Source organism: Polypterus senegalus, chromosome 7 (genome assembly GCF_016835505.1).
Source record: "Polypterus senegalus isolate Bchr_013 chromosome 7, ASM1683550v1, whole genome shotgun sequence".
NCBI lineage: Eukaryota > Metazoa > Chordata > Cladistia > Polypteriformes > Polypteridae > Polypterus > Polypterus senegalus.
The window spans coordinates 174,751,691-174,773,769 of record NC_053160.1 but is presented as its reverse complement, the minus strand read 5'-3'; the positions used below and the strand labels follow the sequence as shown (position 1 = coordinate 174,773,769).

Genomic DNA, 22,079 nt, shown 5'->3' with positions numbered 1-22,079 from the left:
TGAAAGTACGAACACGGGATATGTTACGGAGGTGAAAGTAAGAAAGTTTCTTAATGTGATTTATGTGGGCGGAATAAGAGAGGGAGGAATCAAAAATGACACCAAGATTATTTGCAGTAGAGGCAGGTCTGATGAGATCACCGCCAAGATGGACTGGGAAGGAGCTCATTTTATTAAGTTGCAGTTTAGTCCCAATCAATAATCAACAAGAAACTTTATCTGTTAAATAAAGCAGAAACAGTTTTGGATATACAGTACAACACAAACTTCATCTATTGTCTGACAGTGAACAACCTTGGTAATATTATCAAGCAAAGCCCAGAAAGATATCTTAAAAGGAGAAGTTTGGTATTTTTCAAGTTCAAGTTATTTCTTCACAAACATGCTACTTGTGCACTTGCCAAACCATGTGTTGTAGAGTTAAACACTATCTATTTATTTTAAAAAATATCTTGCCTGCACTGGTGCTTTATATTTCAGTCTAGGGGGCATGGAGGAAAAGATTAAAAACTTACCAAATACATCCATTTTTCAAGCCAAGAATGTTGTCAAGTATTGATCTACATCTTGCGATTAAACACACATTCAAAAATTGTTTATACATGTCATTTTTGAACAAAAAAAAAAAAACAAAAAAAAAACGGGAGTGGTCTCCCCTAGACTTTCTCGTATACTCAGATATGGGGATGGATGTTTAAGGAATAAATAAGACAATGATTATACTTTTACATTATGTACATTAAAGAACCATCAACAACAGATCAAATTAAATTAATAATACATTGAACAATTATTATGAAAGTAAAGTTGAATACATCAGACTCTACATCTGCATTAATAAAAAAAAAAGTACCACTTCTGGTTAGCGGAAATATCTCAAAAGTTGATCGAAATCTACTTTTGGTACCTAATACTTGCATGTATAATTTGGTTGACCTAACTAAAAGTTTACTCAGGTTATCGTGTTTACACACACACACAATTTCAAAAATGGTATTTTTTGGACTCGGGAAGTCTAAAATTGTCGGAGATTCATCAAACTCTCGAAATCTCCTTTTTGGACAATTACAATACTTTCCCTATACTTTGTATATGAGAAAGTAAAAATACTAACATTATGATATTCGGCCATTTTAAACATTTGGAAAGCATGCCTTTGTTTCCAAGGTATATCTGTGACAACAAAAGGGATCTGGAGATAATCGTTATATCATCCATGCCCGATATCATGTTTATTTGAGGTAAGGATACGTTGTCGATTTTTTTAAATGGTTGAAACCCATAACATTGGTATTTTGTGGTTCACAAATGACATGTACAAGATATTTTACAATGTGTGTGTACCCTCAAGATGCAGATCAATGGTCAGTAAGTTTATTGGCTTGAAAAACTAACATATTTATTAAGTCTTTAGGCCTTTGTTTTCTAGTCAGGCTCTATGCCTCACGGTTTCCATTCTAAAAATGCCAAGACAGGCTAGGAATTTTTTTTTTTTTAATTTATAGAAGACAGTCAACTTTAGAACACAATTTTGCGTAGCAAATGCAGATATACCATGTTTGTGAAGATATAACTTTTGAAAAATACCAAATATACTTCAGACCCCTACGGCCCTGTGTTAGGATATAGCGGGTTGGATAATGACTGACTGACCACTCAGGTTCTTTAACTTATAAAATGTCTTTTAAACTTTAACAAGATATCTTCAAGCCATTTAACCTTAGTTTCATGCTAAACCAAACCACTTTTTTTTTTTTAACTGAACAACCAACTTGTTGAATTTTTGAACATTCTTCTCATTTCTGTATGGGTTTTACTTGCACATCCCCAAAGGTGTGTATTAGGTTAACTGGTATTTTAAATGTGCCCTTTATGAGTGTGTGTGTGTGTGTGTGTGCGTGTGCATGCGCGCATGTGTGAGCCCCAAGATGGACTGGCTCCTGCCTCACACCCAACACTGCTGGGATAGAATCTGTGTGGTTTATATTATTTTGTTAAGACCAATTTCATGCAGCAAGGTCAGAGTTGAGATCCTGACTAAGACTAACTCAACAATGCCCCCAAAAACCCACCAAGGGTCCATCCAAAGTGGTGCACCTTTCTGCCGTACCTCATCATGTTGCACTGGCCTTGCTATTTGGATTACTGAAAGAAAGCGAAGTACTGTAGTCTGATTCAGGATTGTGCACCCTCACTATTCCTGATATCAACAACTCTTTTGGTTCTTCCTTACATTTATCTTCCTCATCCTCTCTCCAGCATTTTACAGTGATGGGCAACAGACGAAGACAAGGGTCATGGTGTTCTTTCATGCTTTGGGGACTGCCAATAAAAGGAGGGACAGGCATACATGACGGTGATAGGCGGATACCATTATCCATGGTGTTTTTCTGCCTCCCCCTTCATGCCAAAACTTCAATACCTTTTTCCCTTTTTTTGATTGGAGCCCCATGTGCTACTGCACATTAACACATGCTTATCACATATCTTTTTCAATGGGTATGTCATTTAAACTATTATCTTCGCTCTTCTGGTTAAAATAGTATACTTATTAGTGCTGGGACCCCAGGGAGTATGGGTTGCAAAAATAGCATTATGGATGGCTAGTGTGACATGATGGTTAAAAACCAATAAAGCAAATCCACCCATCACAATCAGACTAGGTGTCAAAGAATTGGAGGCACTGTGGCATAGTGGTTTAGTCTTTAGGAGGTTTTGGGTTCAAATCCCGTTACAGACACTGTGTTGACCATGTGGTCCCATGTAGGGAATCCATTCCCAGGAATTCGGAAATCCCGCATGTCATCCCTGGGAATCCCAGGCTCCCATGAATGACACAGTGCACGGGCATCTCACATGTGAGTGGTTTTAGAACGACCGACACTTATTTTTAATAAAACTACTGCAATATGTCGACACCAATGAAAGACTAACCTTAACTACAAGCAGTTCATGCTGTCATATAAGTACATGTATCTAGTTAGTTGTGTAATAAGAGCGTAGAAAGCACAACTCGTCGAGCGTGCAGTCATCTAGGTGAGAGCGCACCTTCGTGCAGGGTACGCCAGCCGCTGAGAAAGCACGCTCTGCCTCCACTGAAGTAGGAGGCTCAGTCATCAGATACTGATACACTTGTTCTAAACAACGCCAGCACTTGCCGTTGCTTTGAAACACCACCATTTCAGCTTTTACTGATGCATCCAGTTTCTTTTCATTATTCTGTGATGGCAAGTTTCTTGGCACAGCTAATGGGGATGCAACAGACTGGCGCATTACAATTTCAAGTTGCTGTTCAAAGCTGTTGTCTGATGAAGACACCAGCCTGTACTGTCAACAGCACGTGCCACAGACGTCAACAAACTCTGCCCCGTCCCGGCATTCGTGAGCTGCAGAGTGCAGACACCACCCAGTCCACGGTGCTCAGACTTAATGGGAACCAGGAGACTGACTGCTGCTGGTCTGTTGTTGACTGAATTAATGAGCAACACACTACACCGTGGGCCGAAAAACCGTGCCATTTAATTATTTTCAAATACAACTCTGTTATTTCTTGATCGATTTTTTACACTTTTACATGCTATACATGCAATGGATTCCCTAGTCCCATGCTTTAATTGGAAAAAAAGAAATGTGAGCAATTGTTTCTCAAATGGTATTAGTGTAATGAAGTTTTCTTCATTTTCATTAAAAATTACAATGCTATAATGAGCTTATAAAGGTAATAACTTTAGTTTTTCTTAATGCTGAAGATGTGTGGAATGCATCCCAGGCAAGATTCAGTATTGTCATGGCAAGACTTTAAAACCAGAGTTTTTTGCTTTTTAGAGCAGCTTGATTGTGTTGTTTTATTCTGTCTAGCAATGTTTTATAACACATTAACATCACTTATATAGTACTGGCCTCAAATTTTGTTATGATTAAGTTTTTAAACAGTAATCGCATTCACCATTAATACCAAAATAAAAACAAAATTGAGAAAGAAAGCAATATTGAAAGATCTAATGATGGTAATGCAGTTAACAAAGACTGAAATATCTTTAATATATTTTAAAAACTTTAAAACTGGCTGACTTTGCTTCTTCTAGTTTCAAGTGATGCATCACATCTACTATATTAGCCACTGCAAAACTGACAACGCTAGAGGGCCAATCCAGGTGAGGTAAATGAGCAAAGCAGTAAATGCTAGTAAATGCTACTGCTACTCTAGACGGAGCAGTGAATACGGGGAGTCCGTTCAGCATGAGGCTGATGGTCTATTAACACACCAATGACACCAGAACTTAAAATAAAAATAGAGGTCCCGCAGAGTCAATATCAAGGCAAAGTTACAATCTGAGACAAAAGGACGTTAGAATTTGGTCACACCTCTAAAAGTCGGAATTTAATTTGGAGTCTGAGTGAAATAACACAATGGCCAGCTTTCAGTTTAATTTGTTTATATCTAATAAAACTTGAGCAGATGATATTTTCTGTAAATTCACTTCTCATTCACTGCAGTGAATGCAACTCAAAGTTCACACACCAAGTGCTCATTTAGAAAACTTAATGAGGAGTTGTTTTACGAACACTGATATATGGCTTTAAGATTACCTGTACTTCATTATCCATTGTTTTTTTCTGGCACCCCTTTGTGACAAAACTTCAATTTCTTTTTCCTTTTTTGTGGTTGGAACCCTACGTGCTGCTGCACATTAACACATGCTTATCACATATCTTTTGCCATGGGTGTGTCTACTATTATCTTCACTTTTATTGTTGAAATGATACACTTATTAGTGCTGGGACCCCAGGGACCCCACAATGCAACATTATCTCATACTTGAATCACAATAGGTTTTAAAGTATTAAGTACTGTGAATCACTTTTACAAAATACTGCAATCGATTGTTCCTTTTAATTTTGATAATGATTCAAGTTTTCAGATCCCTATATGCAAATAATTATCAACCTACTGTATTACACCTAATAAGAAAGAAAGAAAAAAAAAACTCACTTAATATATTTCACTTACACCTTTATAAATACAACGGATTTCAAGTATTGCAGTCACCCCAAAAGTAAAAATTAAAATTCCCAGTTATGCTACATAACACACACCGAAGTTGAATGTCAAAATTCAGCTGTGGCCTGGTCCTTATGAGATAAGCCTTGATGTGTAAAGTATGGCTGTCTACTAATAACTGAAAAACAGGCTTGATATTAAGATACTGTTTGAATAGATTATAATAAGAATTTAAAACTATCTGGGCTGGTCACATCTGTTGCTAAGCCAGTTGCAGATGGAGAGACAGCCCCAGTTTAGGTGTTTGATGTTAACAAGATGCTACCAAATTGAATGTTTTTCTATTATTATTTCTTTCTGAAAACGATAATGAGCCCAAACACTTCACTTAAACGTGAAAAGAGCATTTGCATTGGATTGCATTTACAGCGGGGCAAACAATTGCAGTATGCCATCTTTTATAATGCAAAACATTAGTACATACAGTGCACTCCATAATGTGTGGGGCAAAGCAATAGCAGGTCTATTAAAGCAATCAAATCTAGACCTTTGTCGCATATCCTTTGCATACAATGACTGCCTGAAGGTGCTGAGGTGCTTCTCTGGTGATGTTCTGCCAAGTCTCTAAGGTAGCTCCTTGCTTCTTTCAGGGGATTCTCTCCTTAGTTTTCTCTCCAGTATATGGAAGGCCTGCTCGATTGGATTTAAATTGGATGACTGGCTTGACCATTCAGCAATTTCCCATTTTTAGCTTTGAAACATTCTTGTGTTGCCTCAGCAGTATGTTTGTAATCATTATCCTGTTGTAGAAATAAGCTCTGTCAAATGAATCCAGAGACACATAATGGAACTTGAGCAGATTAGATGTTTCTATACACCTCAGAATTCATTGTGCCACTGCCATCAGCAGTTCCATCATCAATGAAGAGAAGTGTGCAGGACCTGTGACAGCCATACATGCCCAAGCCATAGCACCCCCAGCACCGCCATGTTTAATAGATGATGTGGTCTGCATTGGATCTTGGGCAGCTCCTTTTTATCTACGCACTTTGCTCTTGCCATTACTCTCATGCAGGTTCATATTTGTCTTGTCTGTCCTTAAGACCTTTTCCCAGAATTCTGCAGGCTCTGTGAAGTCTTTTTTCTCAAACTAATTTGGCCATCCTGTTTTTGTGGCTAACTAGTGTTTTGAATCTTGCTGTCTGGCCTCAATATTTCTGTTCATGAAGTCTTCTGCTGGTAGACGTCTCTGACACACCTCGGCCCCCTGAAGACTGTTTCTGATCTGTCAGACAGACGATTGGGGCTTTTTCTTTACCATTGTGAGGATTCTTCTCTCATCAGTAGTGGAGGTCTTCCTTGGCCTACCAGTCCCTTTGTGATTATTGAGCCCACCAGTGTGTTCTTTCTTCTTCATGATATTCCAGACTGTTGATTTTGGTCATCCTAAGGTGTTACCGATGTCTCAAATGGTTTAATGCTCATTCTTCAGCCTCTTTCATTAGCACAGTGCTTGTCCTCATGTTGAGCAAAGGCAACTACAGACTCCAAAGGCTAGAACAGAAGTGACCCAAGGTATCTTATGAAGCCATGATTAACTTTCATTTAAATGTATCCTGAAAAACAGGCAGCTTTCCTTAATCGCTGTTTGTTGTTTTTTATGTGGACAATGATCATATGAGAACATGAAGAAAAAAAAAGTACAAAACCGAACTTTTCATTTAATTTATAACACATTCACAATTTAACCAATTCAAGCAGAAGCATCTGCCAGAAACATCGGCAAGCTTTTATATTAATTTCATTTACATATATCTATTTCAGTTTCGCTTAATTATTAAATAACGCAATTTTAGAACAGGTTCTGCTTTGAATTAAACAAAAATGTTTAAGTACACTTCTTATTTTGAATTAACAGAATCAACGCAAAAATAAACTGTGCAATTACAAAAAATACAACTGGTCATGATTTTGATTAAAATTTCTGGCCCATGATAATAAATACTGCGAATGGTCGAGCACCTGAGTAAGTTTGAATAATGCCTAACACACGCTGCTAAAAATGATTCATAGCTTTAACTCGCAGCATCTGGAAGTAATTATCAAGTCAGTCCGGAAAGAGTTATGGTACATGTAATGGAAGCACTACCTATTATTGTACTACAGCATGAAAAAGAGAGAATGCTACATATTTAAACATACTTCTTTACACATCATAAATCTCAAAATCTGACTATGATTCAGTTAAGATTTTGAATTCACATTTTAATAAAGAGCTGTTAACAATTATTTGGGAAACTACTTGCATTACAATCATCACAGACATTAAAAACTAGCTGTAGATCCTCAAGAGTTAGCTCAAAAAAATAACTGACACAAAAGTGTTTTTTGAATTTATTAAATTTCAACCCAGGGTGAAAAAGATCCATCTATCCATTTTCCAACCCGCTGAATCCAAACACAGGGTCAGGGGGGTCTGCTGGAGCCAATCCCAGCCAACACAGGGCACAAGGCAGGAACTAATCCCGGGCAGGGTGCCAACCCACCGCAGGACACACACAAACACACCCACACACCAAGCACACACTAGGGCCAATTTAGAATCGCCAATCCACCTAACCTGCATGTCTTTGGATTGTGGGAGGAAACCCACGCAGACACGGGGAGAACATGCAAACTCCACACAGGGAGGACAAGGGAAGCGAACCCAGGTCTCCTAACTGCGAGGCAGCAGTGCTACCACTGCGCCACCGTGCCGCCCGGGTTGAAAAGATGCACAGCATAATGCAAGAAACAACCCTAATAAGGACACCGATACAACACTGGGCATACTCCCTCACACCACAATATGACTAACATAAAGGTCATGTATTTTGGATTAAGAGGAAAATTTGAATACCCAGTAAAACACTTTAACATTATACAAATGTTACTGTCCGTTTTACCTGCATTTTTATCTCTCTTTAATATTGTTTTTCATTAGTATACTGCTGTTGGAGTTTGTGAATTTCCCCTTGGGATTAATAAACTATCTATCTATCTATCTATCTAACAATCGGGAGTGGTCTTCCCTAGACTTTCTCGTATACTCCGATATGGGGATGGATATTTGAAAAGTAAACCACAAGACAATGGATTATAATTTTATATTATGTACATTAAAGAACCATCAGCAACAAATCAAATCAAATTTGCAATATATTGAACAATTATTATAAAAGTAAAGTTGAATACATCGGACTCTGCAGCTGCATGAATAAAAAAAGTACCACTTCCGGTTAGTGGAAATAGCTCAAAAGTTGATAGAAATCTATGTTTTGTACCTAATACTTGTATGCAAACACACAGACAGGCAGGCAGAAAGACAGAGAGGATTCCAAAAATGGTATTTTTGAACTCAGGGAGGTCTAAAAACGTTGAGATTTCATCAAAATCTCAAGGTCAGATTTTTGGACGATTACAATACTTCGTATACAAGAAAGTAAAAATGCAAGCACATGTATAAAGTGCCCTCACCTCCTGTAATTGTAATCGAAGACTCTGTAGCAGCATTAAACGTGTGCCACTTCACTGTTGGTGCTAACTTATAACAATGACATACTAAACTTAATTTCTAAATTCATACTGCAACAAGGACAGTGCTCTCTGGTATATTTACATAGCAGGAATAATACCAACAGCCTACATGTTATGAACGTTTTATAAACTGCATATATACAATGGAAAGATGAACAACAAGGAAACTCAAAATATCAAACAAAACACCAACATAAGTTGCGGTAGACCTATGAGCAGAATTTCAACGGCGAATCCCGTGTCAGTTTGGTGGGGTGGACTTCTCACTTTTTAAACCTGTTGACATCACATACAGTCTCCCTCTCTTCCACCATGTCTGTTGATCACTAACTGCAAATCTTCTCCCATTTCAATATATTTTTGATAAGATATGGCCATTAATCTTATCGGTATGGGGCCAACACCAGAACTGCTTTAGGTAATGAAGGTAGCTTTATTCACCTTTAGAACCCCCCTCCAGCATCCCTCAGTGTGTCTCTACACATAAGCTTTGTTTTAGCTTTCCAAGTGCCTTCTTTGAATTCTTACTTTCTATGTAAGGAGGAACTATGGCCCCCTCTGACCCAGGCAAGAAACAACAGTGCTGCCATTAACCGCCCAGGAGGAAATGAAGCCTATTTTCCAGCCTTCCAAAGCCATCACTCTCCAAGTAGTAAGATACGGCTGTAAATGCAGTTCTCTAGCATCTGAGTACAAGGGTGTTGTAGCGTGTTAGCCAATACGAATGTAGTGAGGAGTCAAGCAAAATGACACCTTTTATTGGCTAACTAAAAAGATTACAATACACCACGTTTTGAGGCAGCTCAGGTTGGGGTCTGAGCTGCCTCGAAAGCTTGTATATTGTATTAGCCAATAAAAAGTGTAATTTTGCTTAGCTTCTCAAAAGCTAGTTAAAAAGCAATTACTAAATACTGAACAAAATCTATGACTGAATAACAGTTAGTTAACTGCTTTCTAGCAGCAGTGGGCAAAAGAAGCTGTACATATCCAGAGGGCAGAAAGTGGATAGAAAGCTTAAACATTCCCAAAATGCTCTGTAAGCAAATGTGTCTTTGACAGGTGCTTGAACATCAGAAGACTAGGAACACGGATAACGAACGATTCTTTTACATTTAGGAAGTGCTTTTCTCACTACTCAAAGCACTTTAGTGAGTGGGGAGCCACTCCACCCACCACTAATGTGTAGCATCCACCATGATGATTTGACGGCAATCATTTTTGTGTCATTTTGCTTGACTTCTCACTACTAGCATCTAAGGAAAGAAGTGCAAGACTCCTTCCCAGTCCACCATTTACTAGGGTTTCAGGAAGGTTTCCTTTTGGGGCACACCCAATCATAACAGAATCTACCTTGAGGTCTGCCTTTACATTGTAATGAAGTAATAAAGTGTCATGTTGACAATTCATATAGAACCTTTATGCTTTGTACTGATCCTGCAATTCAAGATGGATCGTGATGGAACAACCATGCTGTTGGGTGCAATGAATCTCTCTGTCTCATCTCTATTGGCTATACTGATACTTTTCAAACTGGGGCCAATACAGAAACTTTGCTGCTCCTGACAAGGTTGCTGCTGTTTACAAAATAAAATCCTATTTTAAAAAGATTGTAAATTGCCTCACAATGTTCTTTAGTTCTGGCATAGAAGTAGGTTTCTATCAGTGTAGCTACTGCCTAGAGCAGCAGCTCTCAACCTTTGTAGTATGTAAGTACCTGCCAGGTGGCAATAAGTAAATAAAATGGAGGGAAGGGGCCATAAAAGCAACGTTGGGTACACAGCCCTCAATTCAGGGACTTCATGCTCGGCTGCACTTCTCCATCTCATACATGTTTGATGCGGCAAGACTCTGCTCCTGTCTCTCCCATTTGGCCTCGTTCTTCTCATGTACTTATGTGGCCCATGCCAATTCAAAGTCTCCCTCTGCTCACACTGGTTCCAGGGTAGCAGCTCCTTGTCGTGTCCCACCTCCCTGAACCAAACCTTGCCAGGATTGAGACTCCCTGCTAAAAAGCAAGCCGAGGCCAAAAGATTTTTGCAACAAAGTGCATCTTAATAAGTAAGTGCTCCCCTTTTCTATCTCCCCTAGGTCACAGACTACACATAGTGTGTGTGTGTGTGTGTGTGTGTGTACACACGTCTCTCTCAGCTGCATCCCACCAATGTTACTACTTTTTTAATTTTGAAAATCTTTACTGGTCTACCAACTTTTTCAAAACAGTTTTAAAAAACTGGCAGAATAATATGCAATGAGGCACAAAGATGAATAATTATTATTATTATTTTAGTGCTCATTATTATTAATCAACAACAGAAACCTATTATTTGAGAAAGAATTGGCAACGTTTGGTAACCTTCATCCTTTCAGGCCTTTTTTGACACGATTCCGACACCCATTTTTAGGTGCACTGGATGTCAGCTTTTTCACCCAAACCTATTTTATACTGACCATCATAAGTTGTAACAGTAATAATCCTACATTTTACAGAAGATGACACTTAGGGTGTTCTTATGAGATGTAAACAAACAGTATACTAAATCCTAAAGTCATAGCCCCCTGGTCAAATCAAAGGTAGGGAACACCAAGTTTAATGCTATTGAATAAAAAGGAATGGTATAAAATATACAAAAACATAGCAGCCAGGACTAAAACTTAACACTCGTCATGCATGCGCATCAGAGGATCACCTTCCGGGTTTATCACAGGTAAGCAATACCACCCGGGGGTGTAAAGGGGGACAGTTGCAAACATTGTTGTCTCTTTTGTCACCAACAGCAGCGAGAAGTCTCCCGCTGAGGGCAATTGAGTCCACCCTTAATGGCAGGTGGACTATAAAAGAATGGACACCCCAGAGAATGGTGTCTCATATCGGACACGAACTGCGAACAACATGGAGGTCCCTTAGGAGACCCATTTGATTCCTGTTAAAGACATCACGAAAACTCCTCTTTAGTTTATTTTAAATTTACCTCTGTATACACCATTGGGCATTCATGGACCTTGAATTTATTTATGTTTGGTTTAAAAGGGTGACCCAGCTGGCACCCCAACACTTTCTCGACGATTCAAGTGTCCTTCTAATCGTCCACACATTGCATTTGTTGAGTCTTTTCATCTCAAGCTTCGGTTACACACAGATTCTAAGAGAAATTTGGATTTTATATTGCCGTACTTATAAAAAGAAGTGCATGCTTGTCTATGTGTCACGTCAGATATTGCTGCAGATTGTTTTAAATTAAAAGAACTTAACACAAAGTAATACAAAACCTGACAAGTTAGTGCAGACTTGGGGAAAAACATAAAACTAGTGGAAATGGATGGAAATAACCTTCAGAAACAAAGGGAAAACCTAAAATAGTAGAACCGTGGACCACAAATTTAGTCCTGGAGACCCACTGTGGTTGCAGGTTTTTGTACCAAACAGATTCACAATCAGTGAGAACAAATGAAAATTATTGATCTCATTTAATTAGCTGGTGTTTTTACTCTTTTTTTATTCTATGCTCAGAAGTGCATAGTACAGTAGTATGATTTTTACATTTTTATGACATTTAGAAATTTCTATACTTGCAATAGATTTAAATGCTAAACTTTTTTGTTGTTTTTTCCATTACTTTGCTCCCTTTGTTGTATCCTAATAATAACAATTAAAAGCAAGCTCAGCAGACATCCAGGCAAATGATGCTAAATGATGAAAGGCTGCAACTACTTCAGCGTCAGACCCATAAATTAGTAAAAAATGATTGAAATAACAAGACCACTTGTATATAAGATAAGCAGAATGAAAATCAGGATTATTAAGATGAAAAAAATATATCCATTATCCCCATATAATTACTTAGTATATTTTAATAAAAATTTACTACATTGCCTTCAAAACTGGCAAATAATAGCTCACATAGTTAGTCCACGAGTCCAATTAAAACCAGAAGTTGCATGGAACAAAAAACCTGCAGCCACAGGAAGTCCCCAGGACTGAGTTTTGGAAAAGCTATAGTAGACATAGCGATTCAATTTTGCTTTCTATGGTATTTTCAGTCATAAGAGACTGGAAAGAAAAAAATAAATCAGTCAAAAGGGGATGTGGCTGTTCTAATTTATAGTCACTTCCCCAAATGCTAAGTCTCCAAGAAAGCACCACTTCCTTAAATAATCCACCATAATATTTTTCTCCTCCTTTTAATAAATTACAGAGCCTGATTTTATTTTGAAAGAGGGGGGATTTCCCCCAAAGCAACTAAAAAAATGGGTGGAGGCGGCATGGGTTTTAGCCAAGCATGTATAAATAACGATACGATTGTCACTGACTACCTGATTCACCTTACCATGTGTACAGACTAAATTTGAAGCATGTATTCACATTTGCTGAGAAATAAATACTGTTTAAAAATCAACATTAAAAATGAAAAATTCTATTATATTAGTACCATGCAAATTAATGAATGCTACAGTTATTCTGAATATTTTAATCTACTAATTCTTTAAAGCTGCTTTTGTAACAATACACTTTTTAAAATCAGATTTGTCAGCATGTCACTTTCTCAGGTTTGTGACATTTTCTATTGTGAGGTTTATGTCTGTATGATTATACGGAGGACACTTTAGCAGGCTAATGACTCTTACTGAGAAGTAATATTTCACAGATAAGTCTGATTTACATTTCAAATTTCACAAACTCCTGATGCTTTCATTTTCTAAACCCCGTTATTATTTTCCATTTGTCCAAATTTTAAAATTCAAACTTGTCAGCTGAATATTAATCCTTTATTTCAGTTGCTCTGTTCTGTTACTTCATTTAATTGATCTGAATTTGCCACTGCTTCTGCCTGTGAAATAATTCAGAATTATCTATTGAAGTGGACTAATCCTTACAACAGTAATTAGTGCTACCAAGAGAAGGTATCCTATGGGTTCCCACGCCATTTAAGTACTGTATATGGCATCTGTAGTGTACTTTCACTTCAGTGCATCTCTATAATTACGCTCTCTCGTTAACCTCATTTGAGGTTTGCCTTGTGCTTCCAAAAATTATGAGCTGAGCCACATAAATGTCGGGCCTAAACTGATGTTTTGAAACACTAAGTAAATACATTGTACTCTGGAATGAGCATGTAGAGCAGCTAATATTATAATGGGTGCAGACTATCCACAGATGTAGATTCAGCATCTGGTCTGAAACTTGCCTCCATTTTTAATTGTTACAACTGTAGCTGGCAATGCCTGTTTAAAGTTCCTGTCAAACACTTTAATGTTCATTCTTTTCTTTTAGTTCAATTGTTTCAAATTATTTCTTATTTCTGGACTATTTTGACCTTCTAATTCATTTTCCTTTTAGTTTTATGAAGTTTGTTATTCCTGTTTTATTTGTTATTGGTAATTTGGAATTTTAGAATAAGAATTTAAATTGGATTTTATTTTAAGGCAATCATTTCACTTTAGTTTTCTTTTCATCCTAAAAAAGGCACATTAAAGAAGACTAAGAAATGCATGTCGTGCTGCCTCGTTAGAATTCGTCGTTGCTTCAGATACATTTTTTCCATTCATCTGTTATAACCACATGTGTGTGTGGCATAAATAATTTTACTTAAGGAAAACATTTTTGTTGTCTAATTTTAAGTGCGTCACATTGCTATTTTGTAGCTTTATCGTTTTGGTAGTAATTTGCTAGTACATGCTATATTGTTGCTAAAGGCAGTCTCTCAGAAGGTAGTACGTGTCACATCTCAAAAACTCTGCTATTAAAGCCAGCAAAGCACTTTAGCTCTTTGCCCAAGATTGTGGTTTGAGACCTTGTTCAGCCTTGATCTTCTGCTCTTAGTGCCGGATTTTGTGGTTAATTGTTCACCGCATTCCACATCTTGATTTGGTTCACAGTTCTAGCATCTTGGCTCTCACCCTTTTTGTTTACGACTCCTGGCAATTCTTGTTTAGACTTCATTTATGGTGAAGTCCTCCGATTTATGAGAATGGCATTTTTGAAACTTCTACTGCAGTTTCTCAAAAAACACACACACAGGGCTGTTATAACACGTCTGTGTATCTGCTCACAATTTATATTGCCAGCAGGCAATTCAGAGAGGTCAGCAGAAACTAAAAAAAAAAAACAGGTGGACATGTGTATGTTGTGGTCTAGCCAAGCCCCTTTGAATACTCATGACCGGAAAAACACATAGATGAGGACTGTAAAAACACACATATTTGCTCAAAAAAAGATGCATGTCCATTTCTTCTCTATCCATCTGTACCATTATCTTCCAACCATTTAATAAAAGGTGTATCACTTGCGCTGCAGAAATGTCCCATATATTGATGTGATTGTCTTTATTTTATTTTAATTACTAGACACTTCCAATTCAATATAAAAATCTATAATTCTGCTTTCTCAGCAGGACAGAATCCTTCAACTTCTTTATAGACATCTTTGTAATATCAGTATTATTTATATTTAAAACAAAAAAAATTGAAACACAGAGTCGGCGGTTTCGTTTTGCGAACATGCTCACCCCCTTTGTCTATCAGCAGCTAAGCAAATTTCTCTCTTATTTGTCTTTTCTTGGAGATTTCACCTTGCCAACATAGTCGCCTTCTTTCAGCTTCATGCTGTAGCCTCGTACTTTTCTTCTTCTGACTCAATAACTTGGGGCTGCCTTGCCGGCTCTTTCAGCTTCATATTGTAGCCTCGCACTTCCGGACCAGACAGAGAGACGCACACACTTCCACATGTAGACATTTATATATAAGATATACATTATTATTTTTTTTTAATTTACTGTGTTATTTTCCTTTAATTAAGCTCCACAAACCTGACTCCCCGTATAGATTGCAATTCTTATTACTGTCAATGTAATACTCAGTGTGCTGTGTGTCCATGTTCAGAAACATGTTCTTTCCTGCTAGCTAGCACCCACCACCCCTCACTGGAATATGTGGCCATGTAATGCATAGCTTATGTGTGAAAAAGGAGAAAAACACAATGACGGACTTCCAGCAATGGGTTTATTTTAAAAACAAACACATTTTTATTCCCACCCATTTCAAATTTTACTTCAGCTACTTTGACTATGCATTTTAATTTCATTTTTAGCTTTCATTTTTCACAGACCTTTTTGTTTTATTTCCATGGAGTGCTTTTTTATTTATTTTAACTATAGTTTTCAGCAATGATATTATACTTGCAGTTTACATTATGTGATGACTCTAAAGTGAGTAAATGTAGATGTGTGAGGGTATGGCACCCTGTCCAAGACTGCTTCCTGCCTCGCTCATAGTGCAGCCAAAATAGACACCTGCTCTCCAGAATACTGATGGGCCAGAACCCTAGCAGGACAAGCCTACTGGAAAACAGATGGGTGGCTTGACAGACAACTTCAGTTTTGTCTGTTAAATTACAGGATGAATTAGCAGCCTCCATATCAGGGCTATGCGTGATGCTGTATTAAAAAAAGCTAAACGTTTCTAACTCACTCAATTAAAATGAAAGCAGCAGCAAACCACAGGTCATTGGTCACATCACTGCCCACTAGAGGGTTGTCACAAATTCAGAGCTGTGGGGTTGGTACACAAAATGTTTGACTCCAGCTCCTCAATTTATGGTACCAACAATTCCAACTCCTTTAGTCATAATTAGATTAATATATTTACTTTATTGATTGAAAGCACATAACATACAAGATGCAAGGTACTGTATGTCATCCCTGCCAGCGTGAATCATCAAGCTACTTTTTAGCACCCTAAACTCTTAACATTTGGGTTTAAAGGCTGTAGCGGTGCTGTTGTGGATTTTTTATATTATTTATTAAAGAACTTACAAACATTGAGAAACATTAAATGAAAGATAAAACTTAGAGTTTAAAAGCAGGCTACATTTTTATTAAAAAGCTAAAAGAAAAAAAAAAAGCTTAATCAAATTGGTATTATGTAAAACTAGAATTTTTAACACATTATAGTACAACTAGCCATGGTACCCACTGAATATGGACAATAGAATAACTAAAACATATTTGCTATCTCTTGCCCCCTGTGTACGTTAGTGTCATTACCGGCACTCCCTTTCTCAAGCACATTACCATAATGGCTGTTGCTGAGACTCCGTCATTAGTTTTGAGGCATCTTTCTCATCTCCAGTTTGGTTTTATACATGCCATCTTTGAAGACGACTCTCTCAGTATGCACCTTTACTCCTCCGCATGCACTCACACTTGTAATTTCTCTTTCATCACATTGGCAAAGCCAAACTGACCAATCACATCAAAAAGAAACTGACCAATCAAATTGCTCTGAGAGACTGGACACACAGACCTTAGTATTTTATTATATAGTAGATTTACATTTAGTCAGAGTCGGTACATTTTTTTGAATCTGACTCCACAGCCTTGCAAAATCATGTATTGTTATTTCTGAACTAACTTCCGTAATGGGATAAAAAAAGGCAATAACGAAAGCTGTTTAAATAACAGGCATGATTCTTACTATGGCATGATTAAACTCGTCTTTAATTATTTGCTATTAAATTGCTAAAGCTTATGCTGATACATTAACAGTATTGCATTAATATGTGTTACTACTTTTACTAATCATTTCTAAAATGTTAATAGAAATCAAAAATAACTTTAAAACTGTTCCAAATTCCTTTTTCATTCAAATTTATTAACACTTCTTGAGCATAAAGCAATCCTCCAATAAAATTCAATAAACGTCATCACTGAAAAATGTAAAAATGTTTCTAAAAACACACCCTATTGGTATTAAATCAATAAATTAGATCAAAGCTGACAAACATTTGAAGTGGTCAAACTGGCAAAGCAGAAAGGTGTTAAACTTACAAAATGGAAGGAAAGTGCTGCAATAGTTTTAATGGACAGGATAGAGAAATAGTGTTCTTCTATCGCCTGATCAAAATCCCATCAAACCAATAATGGGATGCAATGGAACAACTTTTTTTAAAGCAAAAACTCACCACGAGGTACTTTTCAACACTGTCAGACAAAATGCAGTCAACGTTGGCATGAATTGTGGTGTAGCGGTTAAGGCTTTAGACTTCAAACCCTAAGGCTTTAGATTCAAATCCCACTACTGACACCATGTGACCATTAGCAAGTTGCTTCACCTGCCTGTGCTCCAATTACAAAGACAAAAAGGAATTGTAGCTAATCGCATCCGAGTTGCTGTAAGTCATCCTGTATAAAGGTATCAGCCTTCAAATAAAACATAGGCTACCATGTTGGTGCGATACTATTTACAACTGCACAGTTCATGCATCAACAAATTCAGACTGTTCCAAGGAAACCAACTTGGTTTTAAGTAAAGATACCTTATTGTTCCAAGGAAACCAACTTGGTTTTAAGTAAAGATACCTTATAAAGTGGTCACTTACTATACTTTACTGACACAGATTCCCCTCATTTAATACTGCAACATGACCCAGTAATGATGCAAAAGTTTACTGTTACTGTGAAAAAAGAAATTCTTACCTGCATAAATGATAAGACTGAGAGCAGAAAAGAAAAGCTCCAGGGCAAGAACTGCAAATATGAGGTAAGTATATAAATGATCATCTCTGTCAAAAGAACGTTTTACAGACAGTATAAGCAAAAGGGCAGCATTTCCTGTAGAAAAATAGGAAAAAGAACATTTAAGGACTCAGAAATTTAATTTTATCAGAAATAATTTAGGGGAAAATTTCATAGAATGGCAATAAAAGTATAAGTAAGCAAACGTAGTATAATGGTTACACAACAACAAATAGCAATCGGCTACTTTGTACTATATATTATATATCAGCCAAGATTCCTTCCCAGGGCGGCATGGTGGCACAGTGGGTAGCACTGCTGCCTCACAGTTAGAAGACCCAGGTTCACTTCCCGGGTCCTCCCTGCGTGGAGTTTGCATGTTCTCTGCATGGATTTCCTCCCACAGTCCAAAGACATGCAGATTAGTTGCATTGGCGATTCTAAATTGTCCCTAGTGTGTGCGTGCGTGTGTGTGCGTGTGTGTGTGTGCCCTGTGGTGGGTTGGCGCCCTGCCTCTGGTTTGTTTCCTGCCTTGCGCCCTGTGTTGGCTGGGATTGGCTCCAGCAGACCCCCGTGACCCTGTAGTTAGGATATAGCGGGTTGGAAAATGGATGGATCGATTCTTTCCCTGGCTGGGGTTTATATTCCTATTTTATATATTTTTTTGTTCATTTTTGGATCATTGTTTAATGCCAACATAACTTTTTTTTATCATGTGCTTTGTTCTCTGTGTCTGTGCTATGTTCCATGTGTTTCATAGGTGGTCCCTGCAAGGGATGGAGCCACCTGCCAATCATCACTAGGAATCACCACCATTTAAATGTGGAGGGCCTCCCACAGTTCCCAGCAGTTCATTTCAAATGCACTTGGGAGTGTTTGTTGAGTTCAATGACTTTGCTGTGCTTATTTCAATTACTGGATTTTTGACTCTGTGCTCTATTTTTTGACTTCATTTTGGATATACTATTTTAGGACTTTGTTTGCTTTGGATCACCTTATTGACTCAGGCAATTCCATTGCCTATTGTGCACTGCCGAGATTGCTTTTGTTTCAGAGCTTTTCTTGTTAAAAATAAATATTTTACTTTATAAAGCATCTTCAAGGCCCTGTAAAGTATCTAGACAGGGTTTTTTTGACGGTGAGCAGTGGGCATTTTTGGAACTGTCACTTGCATTTTTTGGGACTCAAAACAGTACCTGTTCACTGCAGCAGAATTGTTAAATATAAATTTTAATCAATTTATTCTCATTAACACAATTGATGTTAAAGTAGAAGGTCAAGTTGTTGTTCTGTAAAACCCTTGCACAGATTTCTTGTGTGTGGCATATATGCATTTAAAAAGCTAGACAATAGTAGTAGGGTGTTGTACCATGTTAGCTATTATGGATGCAATGAAAAGCCCAGTAAAATGACACCTTTTATTGGCCAACTAAAAAGATTACAATACACCACCTTTTGAGGCAGCTCAGGTTGGGGTGTGAGCTGCTTCGAAAGCTTGTATATTGTAATATTTTTAGTTAACCAATAAAAGGTGTCATTTTGCTGGACTTCTCAAAAGCTAGTTAAAAAGCAATTGCTAAATACTGAAGAAAATCTAGGACTGAATAACAGTTAGTTAACTGCTTTCTAGCAGCAGTGGGCAAAAGAAGCTGTACATATCCAGAGGGCAGAAAGTAGATAGAAAGCTTAAACATTCCCAAAATGCTCTGTAGGCAAATGTGTCTTTGACAGGTGCTTGAACATCAGAAGACTGGGAACATGGATAATGAGCGATTCTTTTACATTTATGAAGTGCTTTTCTCACTACTCAAAGCACTTTAGCGAGTGGGGAGGCACTCCACCCACCACTAATGTGTAGCATCCACCTTGATGATGTGACGGCAGTCATTTTGCACCAGTACACTCACCACATATTAGTTCTTAGGTGGTGAAGTGGTGAGAGAGATAGCCAGTTAGAGACAGTTGATGATTAGGGGACCAGGATGACTAGTTAATGGAGGGCAATTTAAACCCTACTCTATACAAAGTGGTGGCAAAATTGGCACTCCAGCCACCATAAAAAACCTCCCACTGTTCCATTCCAAATGAACGAGTGCGGTGCAGAGGTGTCACCCGTTGCATGGCTGCACTCGGGTCCTAATTAGGATCCTGAGTTGATTTGTCGTGTGGTGAATGCGGCAATGCACTGTATCAGCTCGTGCACAAAACCTCTCTTTATACAAAGCATGCTCGGGGATCTTTTATGACCAGAGAGAGTCAGGAACTCGATTCTATGTCTCATCTGAAGCACATCACCATTTTTACAGAACAGTGTCCCCGTCACTGCACTGGATCGTTGGGATCCACATTCAGATCACAGGGTAAGCGCTCCCTGTTGGTCTTTTCCAATAGCAACCTAAGTTTTTCCTAGATGGTCTCCCATTCAGGTACTGGCTGGGCCTGAACATACATAGCTTCAGGAAGATGACCATTTTCTGAAGTGCATATAGTATGGCTCCTAATTATCAGGGGAAGAGCAAGAGTAAGAACATACTAGCATGGGAAAGTATATCATATTAGCCAAAGAAGTCAGGAGGTCAGAGAACCATAGTAGTCCATCCAACAGACACAGCCATAGGAAGTAAGGGTACTGAGGGCTCTGCACCACCGCAAAAGAATAGGTACAGTGGGTACGGAAAGTATTCAGACCCCCTTCAATTTTTCACTCTTTGTTATATTGCAGCGATTTGCTAAAATCATTTACATTAATTTTTTCCCTCATTAATGTACACACAGCACCCCATATTGACAGACAAAAAAAAAAATTTTTTAAATTGTTGCAGATTTATTAAAAAAGAAAAACTGAAATATCACATGGTCCTAAGTATTCAGACCCTTTGCTGTGACACTCATATATTTAACTCAGGTGCTTTCCATTTCTTCTGATCATCCTTGAGATCACCTTCATTTGAGTCCAGCTGTGTTTGATTATACTGATTGGACTTGATTAGGAAAGCCACACACCTGTCTATATAAGACCTTACAGCTCACAATGCATGTCAGAGCAAATGAGAATCATGAGGTCAAAGGAACTGCCTGAAGAGCTCAGAGACAGAATTGTGGCAAGGCACAGATCTGGCCAAGGTTACAAAAAAAATTTCTGCTGCACTTAAGGTTCCCAAGAGCACAGTGGCCTCCATAATCCTTAAATGGAAGACGTTTGGGACGATCAGAACCCTTCCTAGAGCTGGCCGTCCGGCCAAGCTGAGCTACCGGGGGAGAAGAGCCTTGGTGAGAGAGGTAAAGAAGAACCCAAAGATCACTTTGGCTGAGCTCCAGAGATGCAGTCAGGAGATGGGAGAAAGTTGTAGAAAGTCAACTATCACTGCAGCCCTCCACCAGTCAGGGCTTTATGGCAGAGTGGCCTTTCGGAAGCCTCTCCTCAGTGCAAGACACAGGACAGCCCGCATGGAGTTTGCTAAAAGACACCTGAAGGACTCTGAGATGGTGAGAAATAAGATTCTCTGGTCTGAGACCAAGATAGAACTTTTTGGCCTTAATTCTAAGCGGTATGTGTGGAGACAACCAGGCACTGCTCATCACTTGTCCAATACAGTCCCCACAGTGAAGCATGGCGGTGGCAGCATCATGCTGTGGGGTGTTTTTCAGCTGCAGGGACAGGACGACTGGTTGCAATCGAGGGAAAGATGAATGCGGCCAAGTACAGGGATATCCTGGACAAAACCTTCTCCAGAGTGCTAAGGACCTCAGACTGGGCTGAAGGTTTACCTTCCAACAAGACAATGACCCTAAGCACACAGCTAAAATAACGAAGGAGTGGCTTCACAACAACTCTGTGACTGTTCTTGAATGGCCCAGCCAGAGCCCTGACTTAAACCCAATTGAGCATCTCTGGAGAGACCTAAAAATGGCTGTCCACCAACATTTACCATCCAACCTGACAGAACTGGAGAGGATCTGCAAGGAGGAATGGCAGAGGATCCCCAAATCCA

At 38.4% G+C, this 22,079-nt stretch overlaps 1 protein-coding gene across 3 annotated transcripts in view; it reads right to left on the bottom strand.

Annotated features, from left to right (window-relative positions):
- tmem192 (transmembrane protein 192) overlaps window positions 1-22,079 on the bottom strand; it is a 63,941-nt gene that overhangs the window by 15,980 nt on the left and 25,882 nt on the right. For all 3 annotated transcript variants that reach the window (XM_039759629.1, XM_039759631.1, XM_039759630.1), the window contains exon 4: window positions 18,049-18,183. In XM_039759629.1, the coding sequence (XP_039615563.1) occupies window positions 18,049-18,183 (135 nt within the window). The remainder of the gene's footprint in view (window positions 1-18,048; window positions 18,184-22,079) is intronic.